This window comes from Nerophis ophidion, linkage group LG16 (genome assembly GCF_033978795.1).
Source record: "Nerophis ophidion isolate RoL-2023_Sa linkage group LG16, RoL_Noph_v1.0, whole genome shotgun sequence".
NCBI classification, from domain to species: Eukaryota; Metazoa; Chordata; class Actinopteri; order Syngnathiformes; family Syngnathidae; genus Nerophis; species Nerophis ophidion.
This window is the reverse complement of record NC_084626.1, coordinates 45,466,114-45,490,113: the sequence shown is the minus strand read 5'-3', so window position 1 is coordinate 45,490,113 and position 24,000 is coordinate 45,466,114. Positions and strand designations below refer to the sequence as shown.

The window sequence follows — 24,000 nt, the reverse complement described above, 5'->3', positions numbered from 1 at the left end:
TGGGGGTCTGGCGGCAGACACTTTGGCATCTTGGGGCCAGTGGTGCAACTTGAATCCCTCCCTGTTAGTGTTGTTACACCCTCCGACAACACACCGACGAGGCATGATGTCTCCAAGGTTCCAAAAAAAGAGTCGAAAAAACGGAAAATAACAGAGCTGAGACCCGGTGTTTGTAATGTGTTGAAAATGAAAATGGTGGGTGTGTTACCTCGGCGACGTCACATTCTGACATCATCGCCTCCAGCTCGATAAACAGAAAGGCGTTTAATTCGCCAAAATTCACCCATTTAGAGTTCGGAAATCGTTTAAAAAAATAGATGGTCTTTTTTCTGCACCATCAAGGTATATATTGACGCTTACATAGGTCTGCTGATAATGTTCCCCTTTAAGGGTGTGTCCTTGAAAAGGCATTTTATGACTTTTTCTTCATTTGATTATGTGATATGATATGATTTTATGGTAATAATTTTAGTTGTATCTCTCCAATTGAGGTAGCCAGGGACTGCAGATGGAAATGAGCTATTTAGCTATAATCTGGTACAGAACATATCTGTCTGAGCTTCATGTTTCTGTGCACTGTCCCTTCAAATAAAGACTAAACTATAATATTCGAGTCAGATGTGGAAAAATGCAAAAAATATATAGAAGATGTCTTACCAAGCATGCCGATACCCAGCATGAAGGCGTCCATCCCATAGGGCATCACTCTGGATCGACCTCGGGCTGAACTTGTCGGGGTCATGACCTCTTTGGGCTGCGCTTTCTTACACTCCACCTGCAGGCACGGCAGGGAATACAAGTTTAGTCATCTGACAAGAAAAAATCACTGCTTATAAGTAGGGCTGGGCCATAGATGGAATATACTGGATTTGTCTCTTGTGCGATACAGAAAATGACTATATGGTGATATAAAGCGGTGTCCCAGGGCCAGCAAGGTCAATGGACATCGTGGGAAGGTCTCACAGACAGGTCGATGTCCTGGTCTGACCTGTGGAAGATCCCCCAAGTCAGGCTCCGCTTCCTGATCAGAGCAACGTACGACACCTTGCCTTGTCCCCGAAACCTCCACCAATGGTTTGGTGCCGAGGAGACCTGTCCCCTCTGCAACACCATCAATGCAAACCTCCAGCACATCCTGTCAGGCTGCATACCAGCGTTGTCGCAAGGCCGCTATAGATGGCGACACGACCAAGTCTTGAGGAAGCTGGCAGAGGTGTCAGAGACCTGCAGAAAGGAGGCAAATAGCAGACCTTCCGTTCCGGCCAAACATCGGATCCAGTTCGCAAGGGCTGGAGAGGGTGCCAAACCCCCCCACCAGAGATCTACAGCGAGACTCCTCTCACCAGGAAATGAGTGGAGCATGAGGGTTGACCTGGGGAAGCAGCTCCAGTTCCCCAGGGAGATCGTCGAAATATCACTACGGCCAGAGCTGGTCTTCTGGTCAGAGGCTTGCAAGACGGTTCTTCTGGTCGAGCTCACTGTCCCATGGGAGGGAGGGTTGGAGGCTGCTTATGAGCGGAAGCCAGCCAAGTACTCTGACCTGGCAGCAGAGTGCAGGGAGGCTGGCTGGAAAGCCATCATTTGCCCTGTGGAAGTGGGGTGTAGGGGCTTCGTTGGTTCCTCAACTGCCCACCTTCTCCGAGACATTGGATGCACAGGAGCGGGGCAGTGGGGTGTAGGGGCTTCGTTGGTTCCTCAACTGCCCGCCTTCTCCGAGACATTGGATGCACAGGAGCGGGGAAGTGGGGTGTAGGGGCTTCGTTGGTTCCTCAACTGCCCGCCTTCTCCGAGACATTGGATGCACAGGAGCGGGGAAGTGGGGTGTAGGGGCTTCGTTGGTTCCTCAACTGCCCGCCTTCTCCAAGACATTGGATGCACAGGAGCGGGGAAGTAGGGTGTAGGGGCTTCGTTGGTTCCTCAACTGCCCGCCTTCTCCGAGACATTGGATGCACAGGAGCGGGGCAGTGGGGTGTAGGGGCTTCGTTGGTTCTTCAACTGCCCGCCTTCTCCGAGACATTGGATGCACAGGAGCGGGGAAGTGGGGTGTAGGGGCTTCGTTGGTTCCTCAACTGCCCGCCTTCTCCGAGACATTGGATGCACAGGAGCGGGGAAGTGGGGTGTAGGGGCTTCGTTGGTTCCTCAACTGCCCGCCTTCTCCGAGACATTGGATGCACAGGGGGGGGAAGTGGGGTGTAGGGGCTTCGTTGGTTCCTCAACTGCCCGCCTTCTCCAAGACATTGGATGCACAGGAGCGGGGAAGTGGGGTGTAGGGGCTTCGTTGGTTCCTCAACTGCCCGCCTTCTCCAAGACATTGGATGCACAGGAGCGGGGAAGTGGGGTGTAGGGGCTTCGTTGGTTCCTCAACTGCCCGCCTTCTCCGAGACATTGGATGCACAGGAGCGGGGAAGTGGGGTGTAGGGGCTTCGTTGGTTCCTCAACTGCCCGCCTTCTCCAAGACATTGGATGCACAGGAGCGGGGCAGTGGGGTGTAGGGGCTTCGTTGGTTCCTCAACTGCCCGCCTTCTCCGAGACATTGGATGCACAGGAGCGGGGCATCGGAAAGCCATGAAAGAGCTGGCGGAGGAGGCGGACAAAGGCAGCTTCTGACTGTGGCTAAGGAGGAACAATAAGAGTTGGGGTGCAAACACCTAGGGCATCAGCAGGGGGTGGCAGAGAGACATCCCTGCCATCGCTCCCGTTCTGGGGTTAAAGGAGCGAAACGTTAATGAATGGTGGTCCCCGGCTGATGACCCATTTATACCCACAGAGGTGTTCAGTGGGGTGTCACAGCACACCTGTCAAAGGCACTGGAGGAGGTGCGTCAGGCAGCAATGCCCAGCAGGAATTCCATCACCTGTATCTTCATAGGAGTATACGTTCTCATGACTGTAAGTCTTCAACTATACTAAGTCTTTCAATGGTGGGAATCAGTACTTATGCATGATATACCAGTTACTATGGTCATCTAATTAGTTACTATGGTCATCTAATTAGTTACTATGGTCATCTAATTAGTTACTACGGTCATCTAGTTAGTTACTATGGTCATCTAATTAGTTACTATGGTCATCTAATTAGTTACTATGGTCATCTAATTAGTTACTACGGTCATCTAATTAGTTACTACGGTCATCTAGTTAGTTACTATGGTCATCTAGTTAGTTACTATGGTTGTCTAATTAGTTATTATGGTCATCTAATTAGTTACTATGGTCATCTAATTAGTTACTATGGTCATCTAATAAAATCATTAATAAAACATAGCTGCTTACTGTTCTTTTTAGAATATTCAATAGCTTGGACCTTAAATCCTACTGAATAGCTCTTAATCTTCTTCCCTTTATGCGATTTCAAATGATAGAAATCAACCTCCTCCATTTTGAAAATGATGACAGGTGAAGTGTCACTCGTGACGTGACGAGTTTGACCCGGTGGAAATTCTAGACATGCGCTAATAAAAATAATGTTTTGCGAAACGAGTTTGACCCGGTGTTAATCCTGAGCCGGCGGTAATGCTAAGCATGCGCTAATTATTTTGCGAAACGAGGTTGACCCGGCAGTAATTCTAGGCAGGCGCATACTATATACCTGGCAGTAATTCTAGGCAGGCGCATACTATATACCCGGCAGTAATTCTAGGCAGGCGCATACTATATACCCGGCAGTAATTCTAGGCAGGTGCATACTATATACCCGGCAGTAATTCTAGGCAGGTGCATACTATATACCCGGCAGTAATTCTAGGCAGGCGCATACTATATACCCGGCAGTAATTCTAGGCAGGCGCATTCTATATACCTGGCAGTAATTCTAGACAGGCGCATACTATATACCTGGCAGTAATTCTAGGCAGGTGCATACTATATACCCGGCAGTAATTCTAGGCAGGCGCATACTATATACCCGGCAGTAATTCTAGGCAGGCGCATTCTATATACCTGGCAGTAATTCTAGACAGGCGCATACTATATACCCGGCAGTAATTCTAGGCAGGCGCATACTATATACCCGGCAGTAATTTTAGGCAGGTGCATACTATATACCCGGCAGTAATTCTAGGCAGGCGCATACTATATACCCGGCAGTAATTCTAGGCAGGCGCATACTATATACCCGGCAGTAAACCTAGGCAGGCGCATACTATATACCCGGCAGTAATTCTAGGCAGGCGCATACTATATACCCGGCAGTAATTCTAGGCAGGTGCATACTATATACCCGGCAGTAATTCTAGGCAGGCGCATACTATATACCTGGCAGTAATTCTAGGCAGGCGCATACTATATACCCGGCAGTAATTCTAGGCAGGCGCATACTATATACCCGGCAGTAATTCTAGGCAGGTGCATTCTATATACCCGGCAGTAATTCTAGGCAGGTGCATACTATATACCCGGCAGTAATTCTAGGCAGGCGCATACTATATACCCGGCAGTAATTCTAGGCAGGCGCATACTATATACCCGGCAGTAATTCTAGGCAGGCGCATACTATATACCCGGCAGTAATTCTAGGCAGGCGCATACTATATACCCGGCAGTAATTCTAGGCAGGCGCATACTATATACCCGGCAGTAATTCTAGGCAGGCGCATACTATATACCCGGCAGTAATTCTAGGCAGGCGCATACTATATACCCGGCAGTAATTCTAGGCAGGCGCATACTATATACCCGGCAGTAATTCTAGGCAGGTGCATTCTATATACCCGGCAGTAATTCTAGGCAGGCGCATACTATATACCCGGCAGTAATTCTAGGCAGGCGCATACTATATACCCGGCAGTAATTCTAGGCAGGCGCATACTATATACCCGGCAGTAATTCTAGGCAGGCGCATACTATATACCCGGCAGTAATTCTAGGCAGGCGCATACTATATACCCGGCAGTAATTCTAGGCAGGCGCATACTATATACCCGGCAGTAATTCTAGGCAGGCGCATACTATATACCCGGCAGTAATTCTAGGCAGGCGCATACTATATACCCGGCGGCGATTCAAGGAAATACGGTATTTGCAAAAAATATTTTTGGGACCCATTAAGTAAAGTCGCATAATTTCCCACCGCACACCAGACAGTAACTCTTGTGTGCGCCGCGGCACAGTGGTTGAAAATCACTGTGGTATAGAATGTAATATTTTACTCCTGTACCTAATGAAGTGGCAATTGTGTTCATCCTGCCTACCATTTTGTTGTTGATCTCATGGAAGTGGATCTCACACACTTTCTCCACCACATCTTCGTTCTCAAAGGTGACAAAACCAAAACCTGGAAGACACAAAAATTCTGTAGTTTTATAACAAGAAGTACAATTGTAAAAAAAACAACCTTGCTATGTATATCTGAGCTCTGATGAGCAGATCTAACAAGAGTCGTGTCGGAAATGAGATCCAATCTCACACGGAGGAACAAGACTATTACAGGCTGATGACACGGACAGGAATAGACCGGACAGGACAGGACAGTAGAGAAGTGACCGCCGTCCAACAGACTTTTCCTCACCTTCCATCACAGCAGAGAAGCAGCAATGTGAGACAGAGCTCACATGTCAGCTTCAGCTGTTGTGCTGCTTCTTCAACACCTGAAATCACCTCCATTTCCCACGCCACTCATCTATTGGTTGGATTCAGTCACATGACTTTAAGACAGGTGACTGACTGCTTTTGAACACTCTTGGCATTCTCTTTGTGAGCGTCGAGCACACCTATTTCAGGTGACTACCTCTTGAAGCTCATGGAGAGAATGCCAAGAGTGTGCAAATCAGTAATCGGAGCAAAAGGTGGCTATTTTGAAGAAACTAGAATATAAAACATGTTTTAATTTATTTCACCTTTTTTTGTTAAGCACATAACTCCACATGTTTTGATGTGACAATCTACAATGTAAATAGTCATGAAAATAAAGAAAACACATTGAATGAGGAGAAGGTGTGTCCAAACTTTTGGCCTGTATATATATATACATATATATACATATATATATATATATATGTATATAACCATGCGATGAGGTGGCGACTTGTCCAGGGTGTACCTCGCTTTCTGCCCTAATGCAGCTGAGATGGATGGATGGATGGATGGATTGTGTGTGTGTGTATATATATATATATATATACATAAATATATATATATATATACATACATATATACACGTATATATACACATATATATTTACATACACACACGTGTGTATATATATATATATACACACGCATTTGTATATATATATTTATATATATATACATAAATACATATATATATATATATATATATATACATACACATATATATACATATACATACATATGTATACATACATATACATATATATGTATACATATGTATACATACATATACATATATATGTATACATACATATACATATATACATATATGTATACATACATATACATATATACATATATGTATACATACATATACATACATATATATGTATACATATATATACATATATGTATACATACATATACATATATACATATATGTATACATACATATACATACATATATATGTATACATACATATACATATATATGTATACATACATATACATATATATGTATACATACATATACATATATATATACATATGTATATAAACACATATATATAAACAAATATATACATACATATATACAAATATATACACATATACATATACTTATATATACACATATACAAACATATATATACATATGTATACGTGTATATATCTATATACATTTATACATATACAAACATACATATATACACACATATATAAACATATACAGTATATACATATGTATACGTATATATGTATATGTATACATACATACATATACACACATACATATATACGAATATATATATACACATACATAGACATATACATATGTATATATACATATACATATATATACACATAAATATATAAACATATACACACATATACAGTATATACATATGTATTTGTATATATATATACATATATATGTATATGTATATATATATATATATATATATATACATACATATATATGTATACACATGTGTGTGTGTATATATATATATATATATATATATATATATATCTCAGCTGCATTCGGGTGGAAGCCAGCAACCCCAAAAGGGACAAGCGGTAGCAAATATATATATAGCTAGCTAGCTGTAAAGGTGTGAGCACCCTTGTTAAAGATATATTCCCTTCCTTCTTCTCTTTTCCTAACCTCCTTCTGCCTCACTTGTCTCATTAAGTTCCATCCTCTCCTGGAACCATCCTGACCCTTTATTGCGACCCTCAGAGGGTGCAGCACTTCATTCTCGCTGGGAGAAGACAGAGATAAATGTAGCAGGGAGGGGGGCCGGGGAGGAAAAGTGCATGAATATGATTAGAGGGTCCACCTCTCCCTCGGGGACATCTCATAAGGTCCATTCATTCATGTGTGTGTGTGTGTGTGTGTGTGTGTGTGTACAGTACGTGTGATGTTGTGTGTACGCACCTCTGTGTCTGTTGGTTGTTTTGTCAAACATAAGCATGGCGTCATCGACCTGCGGGAACAAAGCAGAGTGTTGGATGGGCTTGGACATTAACACACGCACATCGTTACCCAGCATGGGGGGCCATTGTGCCGCTTTAGCAAGCCGGGACAACAGATGGAGAGAGAGACAGGGAGAGGGAGGGGCGACAGGTGACAAAGGAGGAACAAGTGATGTGTGTGTGTGAAAAGTGGAGAAGAAAAAAAAAAAACACACTCTTTATCCAACAATCTGCAAGAAGCATGAAAGATCAGAAGACACTTGAGGAAATTCTTCATTGCTCCTTTCATTGCTTCTGTCCCCACAAAGTTGACAAATCCCTCGGAGACCTTGCAAAGAATTTCAATGATTTCATCTCAATAGTGGGGAGAGGAGAATAGAACGGGGAGAAATAACGCTGGGGATCAGAAAGTTTTGATGCGAGATAGAAAATTTGCTGACAAACACTTAGCATGTGAAAAGGGAGTGAACAAGGGCCTTTGTCAACATGGACTCCTTTTCTTCTCCACCGGCCTATTCATAGTCCTCCTCCTCCTCCCGCTTCTCACCAACACCCCCTCAACCCTCCCCTCGCTGCCAGGAGACTTTTGGAGCTCCAGTTCTTCAGCCGCTACGTTTCCACGCACTAAATTAGTCCCAAATAGTTTTTGTAATTTCACAGCTAGTGTCCACGCACACTATTTAAACCACAACTGGGCAAATTAAGGCCCGGGGGCCACGTGCGGCTTGTTAAGCTTTTCAATCTGGCCCGCCGGAAACTCCCAAATTATTAGTGAAGTGAAGTGAATTATATTTATATAGCGCTTTTCTCTAGTGACTCAAAGCGCTTTACATAGTGAAACCCAATATCCAAGTTACATTTAAACCAGTGTGGCTGGCACTGGGAGCAGGTGGGGGAAGTGTCTTGCCCAAGGACACAACGCCAGTGACTAGGATGGCGGAACGCGGGAATCGAACCTGCAACCCTCAAGTTGCTGGCACAGCCGCTCTACCAACCGAGCTATGCCGGTTAGGGACCGAATGTCCCTTTGGGACAGATGACTATTGTATTCCTAAAATTTTATTATTATTATATGAGCTGTAATTTGACCCCCTTAACATGCTTCAAAACTCACATCAGGACAGGCGAAAATTGCCATCTAATAAATAAACCAAACCCCAAAACTCAAAATTGCGCTCTAGCGCCCCCTAGGAATAAAACACAGACAAAACTGCTTGTAACTTCCGTTAGGAATGTCATAGAGACATGAAACAAAAACCACTATGTAGGTCTCACTTAGACCCAGATTTAAAAAAAAAAAGACATCCTTCAGCAAAAAATCAACAGGAAGTTGGTAAAAACCACTTCAAAATAAAAGTTTCCTAAAAAATGTCATTTTTGCCTCTATGAGCTGTAATTTGACCCAAAACTCACCAAACTGGACACACTCATCAGGACTGGAGAAAATTGCGATCTAATAAATAAACCAAATCCCAAAACTCAAAATTGCGCTCTAGCGCCCCCTGGGAAAAAACACAGACAAAACTGCTTTTAACTTCCGTTAGGAATGTCGTAGACATGAAACAAAAACCTCTATGTAGGTCTGACTTAGACCTAGATTAAAAAAAAAAAACGTCCCTCAGCAAAAAATCAACAGGAAGTTGGCAAAAACCCCTTCAAAATAAAAGTTTCCTAAAAAATTTCTTTTTTACCTCTTTGAGCTGTAATTTGACCCCCTTAACATGCTTCAAAACTCACATCAGGACTGGCGAAAATTGCCATCTAATAAAAAAAAACCAAACCCCAAAACTCAAAATTGCGCTCTAGCGCCCCCTAGGAAAAAACACAGACAAAACTGCTCGTAACTTCCGTTAGGAATGTCATAGAGACATGAAACAAAAACCTCTATGTAGGTCTCACTTAGACCTAGATTTTAAAAAAAAGACATCCCTGAGATAGGCGCCAGCGCCCCCCGCGACCCCAAAAGGGAATAAGCGGTAGGAAATGGATGGATGGATGGATCCCTCAGCAAAAAAATCAACAGGAAGTTGGCAAAAACCACTTCAAAACAAAAGTTTCCTAAAAAATGTCATTTTTGCCTCTTTGAGCTGTAATTTGACCCCCTTAAAATGCTTCAAAACTCACCAAACTGGACACACTCATCAGGACTGGCGAAAATTGCGATCTAATAAAAAAAAAAAAAACTCTAAAATGCGCTCTATCGCCCCCTAGGAATAAAACACAGACAAAACTGCTTGTAACTTCCGTTAGGAATGTCGTAGAGACATGAAACAAAAACCTCTATGTAGGTCTCACTTAGACCTAGATTTTAAAAAAAAAGACATCCTTCAGCAAAAAATCAACAGGAAGTTGGTAAAAACCACTTCAAAACAAAAGTTTCCTAAAAAATGTCATTTTTGCCTCTTTGAGCTGTAATTTGACCCCCTTAAAATGCTTCAAAACTCACCAAACTGGACACACTCATCAGGACTGGCGAAAATTGCGATCTAATAAAAACAAAAACAAAAAAAAACAAAAACTCAAAAATGCGCTCTAGTGCCCCCTAGGAATAAAACCCAGACAAAACTGCTCCTAGGAAGAAAACACAGAAAAAACTGCTTGTAACTTCTGGTAGGAATGTTGTAGGGACATGAAACCTCCATGTAGGTCTCACTTAGACCTAAATTTCATTCATTTACATCAGGGGTAGGGAACCTATGGCTCTAGAGCCAGATGTGGCTCTAGAGCCAGATGTGGCTCTTTTGATGACTGCATCTGGCTCTCAGATAAATCTTAGCTGACATTGCCTAACGCGATAATTATGAATGATTTCGCTGGTAATCACAGTGCTAAAACATTCTCATGGATTTAAATCCATCCATCCGTTTTCTACCGCACCTGTTCAAGAAGTCGCATTAATGGTAAGAAGTATTGTATGTCACGATGGGGGGGGTCGCAGCTTGCTGCAGGGTCGTTCCCCCAGGTAGGCAGACGGACTACTCGGGACACGGCATTTAGGTAAAAACATGATTTAATTTAAACTAAAAAAAGATACAAACAAAAATCGCTAGCAGTGGAGACACAACTTGGGCTAAGGAACAAAGCTAACACAAAAACAGACTATGAACATAAATCAAACAAAACTTACTTGGCATGGCATGAAGCACGAAACTATGGCAAGGCATAAAACAAGTCAGCACAGGGCGACTGACTGGCAAAGACGAGCTTAAATACTACTTTTGATTAGTGCTCGGGAAGCAGGAGAGCGGGCATTTTGTCAGGATTTAAATTTGATTCTAAAGATTTTCTAGATATGCCAGAATACTTTTTTTGAATTTTAATCATAATAAGTTTGAAGAAATATTTCACAAATATTCTTCGTCGAAAAAACAGAAGCTAAAATGAAGAATTAAATTAAAATGTATTTATTATTCTTTACAATAAAAAAATAAATTTACTTGAACATTGATTTAAATTGTCAGGAAAGAAGAGGAAGGAATTTAAAACGTAAAAAGGTAATGTGTTTAAAAATACTAAAATCATTTATAAGGTTGTATTTTTTCTCTAAAATTGTCTTTCTGAAAGTTATAAGAAGCAAAGTAAAAAAATTAATGAATTTATTTTAACACGTGAAGACAAAGTCTTTAAAATATTTTCTTGGCTTTTCAAATTCTATTTGAGTTTTGTCTCTCTTAGAATTAAAAATGTCCAGCTAAGTGAGACCGGTTTGCTAGTAAATAAATAAAAAATTGAGGCAGCTCACTGGTAAGTGCTGCCATTTGAAGTATTTTTAGAACAGGCCAGCGGGCGACTCATCTGGTCCTTACGGGCGACCTGGTGCCCGCGGGCACCGTGTTGGTGACCCCTGGTATAGACTGTATCTTAGTTGCTGCAGCAGCAGTGAGTTTATTCTGTCTTGACACTTTGTTTTGATATTTTCTATTACATTCTTCCCTTAAATGATTATGTTTACAGTGATTGTTTTATATGTATTTTTTATGTATGTTGCTTTGGATAAAAGCATCTGCCCAATACTTAAACATAAACATATATAAACACCTGAAAGTCTTTATATGAGCTAAAACCACCAATCTATTTCACTGGATTCAGAATTATTATGATGGTTATTATTATGGTCATACTCTTGTTTGCGAGCAGCTTCAATTTCAGTACTATTGAAGATCTTTGCTCCTTCTCAACTCTCTGGTAATATTTTTTTCACAAAATAAAACCAATAGTACGTTAATGTTAAATACATCCATCCATCTTCTACCGCTTATTCCCTTCAGGGTCGCGGTATTGCCAACCAACCTATCCCCAGGTGCATGTCTATGGAGGTGGGAGGGGCCTATCCCCAGGTGCATGTCTTTGGAAGTGGGAGGGGCCTATCTCCAGGTGCATGTCTATGGAGGTGGGAGGGGCCTATCCCCAGGTGCATGTCTTTGGAAGTGGGAGGGGCCTATCCCCAGGTGCATGTCTTTGGAAGTGGGAGGAAGCCGGAGTACCCGGAGGGAACCCGTGCAGTCACGGAGAAGACATTCAAACTCCACACAGAAAGATCCCGAGTGCAGGATCGAACCCAGGACCTTTGTATTGTGAGGCAGACGCACTAACCCCTCTCGCACCGTGCTGCCTTAAGTACTAAAGTAATCCCATCCATCCATCCATCTTCTTCCGCTTATCCGAGGTCGGGTCGCGGGGGCAACAGCCTAAGCAGGGAAACCCAGACTTCCCTCTCCCCAGCCACTTCGTCTAGCTCTTCCCGGGGGATCCCGAGGCGTTCCCAGGCCAGCCGGGAGACATAGTCTTCCCAACGTGCCCTGGGTCTTCCCCGTGGCCTCCTACCGGTTGGACGTGCCCTAAACACCTCCCTAGGGAGGCGTTCGGGTGGCATCCTGACCAGATGCCCGAACCACTTCATCTGGCTCCTCTTCATGTGGAGGAGCAGCGGCTTTACTTTGAGTTCCTCCCGGATGGCAGAGCTTCTCACCCTATCTCTAAGGGAGAGACCCAAACTCATTTGGGCCGCTTGTACCCGTGATCTTATCCTTTCGGTCATGACCCAAAGCTCATGACCATAGGTGAGGATGGGAACGTAGATCGACCGGTAAATTGAGAGCTTTGCCTTCCGGCTCAGCTCCTTCTTCACCACAACGGATCGATACAACGTCCGCATTACTGAAGACGCTGCACCGATCCGCCTGTCGATCTCACGATCCACTCTTCCCTCACTCATGAACAAGACTCCTAGGTACTTGAACTCCTCCACTTGGGGCAGGGTCTCCTCCCCAACCCGGAGATGGCACTCTAACCTTTTCCGGGCGAGAACCATGGACTCGGACTTGGAGGTGCTGATTCTCATTCCGGTTGCTTCACACTCGGCTGCAAACCGATCCAGTGAGAGCTGAAGATCCCGGTCAGATGAAGCCATCAGGACCACATCATCTGCAAAAAAGTAATCCCCCGATTCCTATTTTCAACTCATTTGAGCGGGAAAACGCTGAACACCATCTTTGTTTTCTACCTGTCAACTGCCTCCTCATCACCACTTCAAGATGGCGGCCCAATTTCTCGCGTCACAGCAGCCAATGCTGCGTCTACCCTAATGGTGAGCTTCTATATCCATTGTACTTACATTGTTAATGACATACTTGAGTTTCTTGCTACCAAATGAAAAGGAAAAATGTTGACATTTACACAATGTTGTTGTGTAAATGCAGAGTTAATTGGCAAAAACACATTTTTGATGAATCTCTGGTCTGATAAATATTATTTTCAATGCAAAAAAAGAAACAAAAAGGGACAAATAACTCGTGAAGTGTACCACAAGGGGGGAAAATCAGCCCAATCCACGGCAGGTGGACTATGTCTGGGTCACATGGCGACACAGGTGGAGAATGACCACATGTCTATTTCCATTAGGCTGCAGCGCCGCTGAAACTCAAGCCAGTGTAACGTGAGTGGTGGAAGCCTCGGGATGACCAGGCTGCCTGATTTCTAACCTTTACTTTGATGAACACGCTCACCACTTGGTGATTGAGCGTGCATGTGTGTGCGTGTGCATGCAAGTGTGTGTGTGTGTGTGTGGGTGTGTGTGCGTGACAATGTGTCCCTACAATGCAAAAACTGAAACCTAAGTAGGATGAAATAAGAGTGATATTTGCTTATTTTCTGTCTGATAAAATCATTCTTCTCACTAAGAAGATTTTATGTGTGTTTTACTTGTTTTAAGGGTTTTGGTCCTAAATGATCTCAGTAAGATATTACAGCGTCTTGCTGAGATGTGATGACCTAAACATGCTTGAAACTAGAATATCAACTGTCGAAAAGCTGTGTCATCAACACTCGCAAGTATAAAACTACCTTTTTAAAGTAATCGTTTCTTATTTCAAGTATGTAAAAAAAAAAAAAAATTATGACTTTGACACAATTGTGTCTTATAATTAAAATAGCCAAATGGACTTTGCTGTTTTATTTTCAATGAAACAGTAGAAAATACGTACTTGTATAGTAGTGCAGTTGTTATTAGTGAGAATATACTTATTTTAAGTAGATATGTCCAATAATATCAGACTGCCAATATTATCGGCCGATAAATGCTTTAAAGGGGAACATTATCAGCAGACCTATGTAAGCGTCAATATATACCTTGATGGTGCAGAAAAAAGACCATCTATTTTTTTAACCAATTTCCGAACTCTAAATGGGTGAATTTTGGCGAATTAAACGCCTTTCTGTTTATCGCGCTGGAGGCGATGACGTCAGAATGTGACGTCGCCGAGGTAACACAGCCACCATTTTCATTTTCAACACATTACAAACACTGGGTCTCAGCTCTGTTATTTTCCGTTTTTTTGACTATTTTTTGGAACCTTGGAGACATCATGCCTCGTCGGTGTGTTGTCGGAGGGTGTAACAACACTAACAGGGAGGGATTCAAGTTGCACCACTGGCCCCAAGATGCCAAAGTGGCACGAAATCTGCCGCCAGACCCCCATTGAATGTGCCAGAGTGTCTCCACATTTTACCGGCGATGCTAAAGCAGACATGGCACAGAGATGTATGGATAACCTGCAGATGCATTTGCAACGATTAAGTCAACGAAATCACAAAGGTGAGTTTTGTTGATGTTGACTGCCAGCTAATCGATGCTAACATGCTACGCTAATCGATGCTAACATGCTATTTACCGGCGGTGCTAAAGCAGACATGGAACAGAGATGTATGGATAACCTGCAGATGCATTTGCAACTATATTACGTTTCCTTCCACCCACATTTAATGCGAAACAAACACTCACCAATCGACGGATTTAAGTTGCTCCAGTGTCAAAAGATGCGAAAGTCCTGATCGTTTGGTCCGCACATTTTACCGGCGATGCTAACGAAGCTATTCGGCCATGCTATGGCTATGAATAGCGTCAATAGCTATTCGCTCAATAGCTTCAGTTTCTTCTTCAATATTTTCATACTCCAACCATCCGTTTCAATACATGCGTAATCTGTTGAATCGCTTAAGCCGCTGAAATCCGAGTTTGAATCCGAGCTAATGTCGCTATATCTTGCTGTGGTATTCGCAATTGTTTGTTTACATTGGCGGCACTGTGTGACGTCACAGGGAAATGGATAGTAGCATCGCAAATAGCGAAAATCAAGCACTTTAAAGCTTTTTTTAGGAATATTCCGAGACCGGTAAAATTTTGAAAACGGTATAGGTTTCAAAATTATCGGTATCGGTTTCTAATAGTAAAATGTATGACTTTTTAAAACGCTTTTGTATACACGGACATGGGGAGAAGTAAAGAGCGCCAATAAACCTTAAAGGCACTGCCTTTGCGTGCCGGTCCAGTCACATAATATCTACGGCTTTTCACGCACACAAGTGAATACCATGCATACTTAGTCAACAGCCATACAGGCGTATAAACAACTTTAACACTGTTACAAATATGCGCCACACTGTGAACCCACACCAAACAAGAATGACGAACACATTTCGGGAGAACATCCGCACCGTAACACAACATAAACACAACAGGACAAATATCCAGAACCTCTTGCAGCATTAACTCTTTCGGGACACAACAATATACACCCCCCGCTACTCCCTACCCCTCAACCTCCTCATGCTCTCTCAGGGAGAGCATGTCCCAAATTCCAAGCTGCTGATTTGAGGCATGTTAAAAAGAAATAATGCACTTTGACTTCAATAATAAATATGGCAGTGCCATGTTGGCACTTTTTTCCATAAACTGAGTTGATTTATTTTGGAAAACCTTGTTAGATTGTTTCATACAGCCAGTGGGGCATCACAACAAAAATAGGCATAATAATGTGTTCATTCCACGACTGTATACATCGGTATCGGTTGATATCGGAATTGGTAATTAAGAGTTGGACAATATCGGAATATCGGCTATCGGCAAAAAAGCCATTAGCGGACATTTCTAATTTTAAGGTATTTTTGGGTTCATTGAGGTTAGCTAATTTTACCTGTTTTGGAAAGTCTTGACAAGCAGAATTTTCTTGTTCTGTTGGCAGATATTTTTGCTTAGTTCAAATAAAATACCCCTAATTTTTGTATTTTTTTGTTCTTGTTTTTGAACACTGACTTTTTGCAGTGTAGACCATTGAGAACAGTTGCAAGCTCTATGTGGTAATGATGGAAATGGAGAGGACCAAGGTTGCTTCGGCAGTCTCCCTGACCCTTTTGACTCCCATCCGTCTCAGTACAGTAGGTAGCACACACACACACAAACACACACACACACACACACACACACACACACTGGTTATCATTTGAAATTGGGGACCAAGTGTTTGTTCAGGACTTGTGGGGACCACCCTTTCTACAGGTTGTGGAGGCATAAAAAAATGAGGTAAAGTGTCCACTGCCCAGTTAGCTCATACACGTCTTTAAATCTCTGGCTTGATGAAGTAATGTGCTGATCATACTTACTGGGGACCCTGGGGAAAAATAGTTAACATGGTTCATGGGGACCAAATATAAATAATTTTCCATAATTCACACAAATTTGTAGGTGACTACTGAGGACCATTTAAAAAAAAGGGGGCTGCTGTGCAAATGTCTCACACTCAAACCAACCAGTAAACTTGTTTTATGGGCCAAAGCTTAAAAATCACTTAGGCATCTTCAGAATGGATCTAACTATCATTTAAAAAGGTTTCCCTTTAGGAAACCTGTTTTTGTGTCCCCATACCGTCAGAAGTCCCCTAAAGGTGACTGTGTAAACAGACCAATGTCCCCATTAAGTACGCATTGCCACAACACACACACACACACACACACACACACACACACACACTCATGCTGGTTATCATTTGGAATAGGGACCAAGTGTTTGTTCAGGACTTGTGGGGACCACCCTTTCTACAGGTTGTGGAGGCATAAAAAAATGAGGTAAAATATCCACTGCCCAGTTAGCTCATACACATCTTTAAATCTCTGGATTGATGAAGTAATGTGCTGATCATACTTACTGGGGACCCTGGGGAAAAATAGTTAACATGGTTCATGGGGACCAAATATGAATAATTTTCCATAATTCACACAAATTTGTAGGTGACTACTGAGGACCATTTAAAAAAAGGGGGGCTGCTGTGCAAATGTCTCACACCCAAACCAACCAGTAAACTTGTTTTATGGGCCAAATCTTAAAAATCACTTAGGCATCTTCAGAATGGATCTGACTATCATTTAAAAAGGTTTCCCTTTAGGAAACCTGTTTTTGTGTCCCCATACCGTCAGAAGTCCCCTAAAGGTGACTGTGTAAACAGACCAATGTCCCCATTAAGTACGCATTGCCACAACACACACACACACACACACACACACACACACACTCATGCTGGTTATCATTTGGAATAGGGACCAAGTGTTTGTTCAGGACTTGTGGGGACCACCCTTTCTACAGGTTGTGGAGGCATAAAAAAATGAGGTAAAATATCCACTGCCCAGTTAGCTCATACACATCTTTAAATCTCTGGATTGATGAAGTAATGTGCTGATCATACTTACTGGGGACCCTGGGGGAAAAAAAGTTAACATGGTTCATGGGGACCAAATATGAATAATTTTCCATAATTCACACAAATTTGTAGGTGCCTAATGAGGACCATTTAAAAAAAGTGGGCTGCTGTGCAAATGTCTCACACTCAAACCAACCAGTAAACTTGTTTTATGGGCCAAAGCTTAAAAATCACTTAGGCATCTTCAGAATGGATCTGACTATCATTTAAAAAGGTTTCCCTTTAGGAAACCTGTTTTTGTGTCCCCATACCGTCAGAAGTCCCCTAAAGGTGACTGTGTAAACAGACCAATGTCCCCATTAAGTACGCATTGCCACAACACACACACACACACACACACACACACACACACACACACTCATGCTGGTTATCATTTGGAATAGGGACCAAGTGTTTGTTCAGGACTTGTGGGGACCACCCTTTCTACAGGTTGTGGAGGCATAAAAAAATGAGGTAAAATATCCACTGCCCAGTTAGCTCATACACATCTTTAAATCTCTGGATTGATGAAGTAATGTGCTGATCATACTTACTGGGGACCCTGGGGAAAAAAAAGTTAACATGGTTCATGGGGACCAAATATGAATAATTTTCCATAATTCACACAAATTTGTAGGTGCCTAATGAGGACCATTTAAAAAAAGTGGGCTGCTGTGCAAATGTCTCACACTCAAACCAACCAGTAAACTTGTTTTATGGGCCAAAGCTTAAAAATCACTTAGGCATCTTCAGAATGGATCTGACTATCATTTAAAAAGGTTTCCCTTTAGGAAACCTGTTTTTGTGTCCCCATACCGTCAGAAGTCCCCTAAAGGTGACTGTGTAAACAGACCAATGTCCCCATTAAGTACGCATTGCCACAACACACACACACACACACACACACACACACACACACACACACACACACACACACACACACACACACACACACAGTCCTTCACCGACATTGTTCTATCCTCCCCTGCTCTCTGTTGGTGGAAACGCAACAACACAACGGCAGGAGGACATGACTAGACAGCAGCCAGCCAACATTTTATCGTAATTGTGGCGTTCCTTAAGCAGCTAGCACCTCCGTTAGCATTAGCACCATCGACGCTAGGTTAGCACACCAATCGGAAAGTCTTTTTTTTTCCCCCAGGGCGAATTCTGCGCACACATTGCCAAGAGATAAAAGCAATTCCACACTCCCATTCCATGATTAGAAATTGTGTTCCGTGGGAAATAGAAAAGGGCCTCTCTCTGCGTCACGTGTACCAGCTTATGCGCACCGGCCCCCTTGCCCTTGCCAAACCCAATAAGAAGACCGTCTCCGATGTCCGCTGCCCGGGGCGCTGTAAGACAATCTGATTGGATGGCTGCGGGGACGCGGAGATTGGCTTAGCAACAGCTCCGTCATTAACTCCTCAGCGTCCGCGCGGAGAGAAGTTGAGGTGGTATCCTGGTGAAGCTGTGATGTGTCCAAATGAGGGTCACCTGAGTGCAGCCTTCAAAGTATGTTTTTGTTATTTCCAGCCGCAGCTGTTTGTGCGTCCTCGACTAGATTATGAAAGGTGGCGTTCATTCCTCCCCCTGCTTTTCTCCTCACATCTCCCGCTTTCATCCTCGCACTCTCTCCGGACAGCTCTCTAAACAGGCCAGCAGACAAAGTGTTCAGTCAAGCCTCCTAATTGCTGTTCTCACATGGGTGAGTGGAGTCCAAACTTCTCCCGTCTGCCCCGTCCATGCTGCATTCTGCAGCCACTCTGCTCCCCACCAACTCATATTCAAGTGGATCCAAAAGCAAGAATCCGAGGAGACATTTCCACGAGTACGGAGACTAGAGGCACCATGTTTCGGACCAAAACTGACAACAGAAAATGCTAATTAGGGCTGGGCGATATATCGATATACTCCATGGGTGTCAAACTCTGGCCCGCGGGCCGTGTAATTTCATTTGGCCCTGGAGGCAATATCAATCAATCATCAATCAATGTTTACTTATATAGCCCTAAATCACTAGTGTCTCAAAGGGCTGCACAAACCACTACGACATCCTTGGTAGGCCCACATAAGGGCAAGGAAAACTCACACCCAGTGGGACGTCCATGACAATGATGACTATGAGGACCTTGGAGAGGAGGAAAGCAATGGATGTCGAGCGGGTCCAACACGATACCGTGAAAGCCCAATCCACAATGGATCCAACACAGTCGCAAGAGTCCAGTCCAAAGCGGATCCAACACAGCAGCGAGAGTCCCGCTCACAGCGGAGCCAGCAGGAAAACATCTCAAGCGGAGGCGGATCAGCAGTGCAGAGATGTCCCCAGCCGATACACGGGCGAGCAGTACATGGCCACCGGATCGGACCGGACCCCCTCCACAAGGGAGAGTGGGACATAGGAGAAAAAGAAAAGAAACGGCAGATCAACTGGTCTAAAAAGGGAGTCTATTTAAAGGCTAGAGTATACAAATGAGTTTTAAGGTGAGACTTAAATGCTTCTACTGAGGTAGCATCTCAAACTTTTACCGGGAGGGCATTCCAGAGTACTGGAGCCCGAAATGAAAACGCTCTATAGCCCGCAGACTTTTTTTGGGCTTTAGGAATCACTAATAAGCCGGAGTCCTTTGAAGGCAGATTTCTTGCCGGGACATATGGTACAATACAATCGGCAAGATAGGATGGAGCTAGACCGTGTAGTATTTTATACGTAAGTAGTAAAACCTTTAAGTCACATCTTAAGTGCACAGGAAGCCAGTGCAGGTGAGCCAGTATAGGTATATATGTATGTATATATGTATATAAAGGTATATACAGTATAGGTATATATGTATGTATATAAAAGTATATACAGTATAGGTATATATGTATGTATATATGTATATAAAGGTATATACAGTATAGGTATATATGTATGTATATATGTATATAAAGGTATATACAGTATAGGTATTTATGTATGTATATATGTATATAAAGGTATATACAGTATAGGTATATATGTATGTATATATGTATATAAAGGTATATACAGTTTAGGTATATATGTATGTATATATGTATATAAAGGTATATACAGTATAGGTATATATGTATGTATATATGTATATAAAGGTATATACAGTTTAGGTATATATGTATGTATATATGTATATAAAGGTATATACAGTATAGGTATATATGTATGTATATAAAGGTATATACAGTATAGGTATATATGTATGTATATATGTATATAAAGGTATATACAGTATAGGTATATATGTATGTATATATGTATATAAAGGTATATACAGTATAGGTATATATGTATGTATATATGTATATAAAGGTATATACAGTACAGGTATATATGTATGTATATATGTATATAAAGTATAGGTATATATGTATGTATAAATATATATAAAGGTATATACAGTACAGGCGTAATATGATCAAACTTTCTTGTTCTTGTCAAAAGTCTAGCAGCCGCATTTGTAATCTTTTAATGCTAGACATGGGGAGACCCGAAAATAATACGTTACAGTAATCGAGACGAGACGTAACAAACGCATGGATAATGATCTCAGCGTCTTTAGTGGACAGAATATCAGATTACCATTAGAGCTGGCCCGCCGGTACAGATGCAACACCTTATTCACCGATAAAACTCACACTTGCCAACCTTCACGATTTTCCCAGGGGACTCCCAAAGTTCAGTTCCCCTACCGAAAATCTCCCGGAGCAACCATTCTCCCAAATTTCTCCCGATTTCCACCCGGACAACAATATTGGGGGCGTGCCTTAAAGGCACTGCCTTTAGTGTCCTCTACAACCTTTGTTCTATTGTACCATATGTCCCGGTAAGAAATCTGCGTTCAAAAGACTTCGGCTTATTAGTGATTCCTAGAGCCCAAAAAAAGTCTGCGGGCTATAGAGCGTTTTCCGTTCGGGCTCCAGTACTCTGGAATTCCCTCCCGGTAACAGTTCGAGATGCTACCTCAGTAGGAGCATTTAAGTCTCACCTTAAAACTCATCTGTATACTCTAGCCTTTAAATAGACCTCCTTTTTAGACCAGTTGATCTGCCGCTTCTTTTCTTTTTTCTTCTATGTCCCCCCCTCCCTTGTGGAGGGGGTCCGGTCCGATGACCATGGATGAAGTACTGGCTGTCCAGAGTCGAGACCCAGGATGGACCGCTCGCCTGTGTATCGGTTGGGGACATCTCTACGCTGCTGATCCGCCTCCGCTTGAGATGGTTTCCTGTGCACGGGACTCTCGCTGCTGTCTTGGATCCGCTTTGAACTGAACTCTCACGGCTGTGTTGGAGCCACTATGGATTGAACTCTCACGGCTGTGTTGGAGCCACTATGGATTTAACTTTCACAGTATCATGTTAGACCCGCTCGACATCCATTGCTTTCGGTAACCCTAGAGGGGGGGCGGTTGCCCACATCTGAGGTCCTCTCCAAGGTTTCTCATAGTCAGCATTGTCACTGGCGTCCCACTGGATGTGAATTCTCCCTGCCCACTGGGTGTGAGTTTTCCTTGCTCTTTTGTGGGTTCTTCCGAGGATGTTGTAGTCGTAGTGGTTTGTGCAGCCCTTTGAGACATTTGTGATTTGGGGCTATATAAATAAACATTGATTGATTGATTGAACCTGGCCTGATGTGGGATCTGAGCCGAGGATGTCGTTGTGGCTTGTGCAGCCCTTTGAGACACTCGTGATTTCGGGCTATATAAGTAAACATTGATTGATTGATTGATTCTTTCACAAATGTTTGTAGAAACAGTCTCCATGCCTAAGTGCTAAGGTGTGTCCAAACTTTTAGCTTGTACTATATATAGTATTCATAAAAACTATTGATCTACTCACTGTAGTATTGACCATATTTGGGTACTGTACTTGGTATCAGTACTGTCTATTTGTATCGATCTACCCATCCCGGTTTTCATTCAAGAGGTCTTGCTTAGTTGTTAGCATATCGGGAACCGTTTTGGCTGAGAGAGCCAAGAATCCAAATATTTTAAAATGTATTTCCGTAAGAGTGAAGTGAATTATATTTATATAGGACTTTTCTCAAGTGACTCAAAGCGCTTTACATAGTGAAACCCAATATCTAAGTTACATTTAAAGCAGTGTGGGTGGCACTGGGAGCAGGTGGGTAAAGTGTCTTGCCCAAGGACACAACGGCAGTGACTTGGATGGTGGAAGCGGGAATCGAACCTGCAACCCTCAAGTTGCTGGCACGGCCACTCTACCAACCGAGCTATGTAAAAAATTTTTTAACACTGAACACAACTAAACACACGCATTTTTAAGTAACACCAACATTTCTAGAGTCTAATAGGTCTCTTATTCTTTGTAATAACATTGTTATTCTGAAGCTAACTGTGGAAGGGGCGTGGCCTGCGGGCCTGCAGCGAAGCGGGGTGTTGCCAGGACCGGCCTTGAAATCAGCGACAGCTGCGATGTTATAAGCAGCAGCCAGGACGAGAGACGGGGTTGGGGCTGGAGCGAGAGTGCGAGCGAGAACAAAAGAAAAAAAGACAATTGCCGGAAAGCAACTGAGAGACTTATAGAAAAATAAAACAATATTACGTACTAGGGGTGTGGGAAAAAATCGATTCCAATACGAATCGCATTTCTCACGTTGTGCGATTCAGAATCGTTTCTCTTTTATTTTTTTAAACCGTGTTTTTTTTTTTAATCAATCAATCAATGTTTACTTATATAGCCCTAAATCACTAGTGTCTCAAAGGGCTGCACAAACCACAACACAAACCACTACGACATCCTCGGTAGGCCCACATAAGGGCAAGGAAAACTCACACCCAGTGGGACGTCGGTGACAATGATGACCAATCCAATCCAACAAACCACTACACAGCAATACCATAACAATGCAATCCAATTCCAAAACCGAACCTGAGCCAGCAACACTCAGAACTGCAATAAACAGAGCAATTGAGAGGAGACACAAACACCACACAGAACAAACCAAAAGTAGTGAAACAAAAATGAATATTATCAACAACAGTATCAATATTAGTTATGATTTCAGCATAGCAGTGATTAAAAATCCCTCACTGACATTATCATTAGACATTTATAAAAATAATAAAAAAGAACAATAGTGTCACAGTGGCTTACACTTGCATGGCATCTCATAAGCTTGACAACACACTGTGTCCAATGTTTTCACAAAGATAACATAATTCAGATTTTTGGTTCGTTTAATAGTTCAAACAAATTTACATTATTGCAATCAGTTGATAAAACATTGTCCTTAACAATTATAAAAGCTTTTTTTTTTTAAATCCACTACTCTGCTAGCATGTCAGCAGACTGGGGTAGATGCTGCTGAAATCTATGTATCGAATGAATACAGAATCCTTTTGAATCGGAAAAATATCGGTTTTGAATCGAAAAAAAAAAATCGATATATAATCAAATCGCGACCCCAA

At 42.6% G+C, this 24,000-nt stretch overlaps 1 protein-coding gene across 1 annotated transcript in view; it reads right to left on the bottom strand.

Annotated features, from left to right (window-relative positions):
- Positions 1-24,000, bottom strand: part of LOC133535463 (RNA-binding protein Musashi homolog 1-like) — a 108,195-nt gene that overhangs the window by 12,911 nt on the left and 71,284 nt on the right. Inside the window, exons 7-9 of the mRNA XM_061875323.1 lie at positions 7,507-7,555; positions 5,189-5,271; positions 658-775 (exon numbers count right to left, since the gene is read on the bottom strand). Coding sequence (XP_061731307.1) covers positions 658-775; positions 5,189-5,271; positions 7,507-7,555 — 250 coding nt within the window. The remainder of the gene's footprint in view (positions 1-657; positions 776-5,188; positions 5,272-7,506; positions 7,556-24,000) is intronic.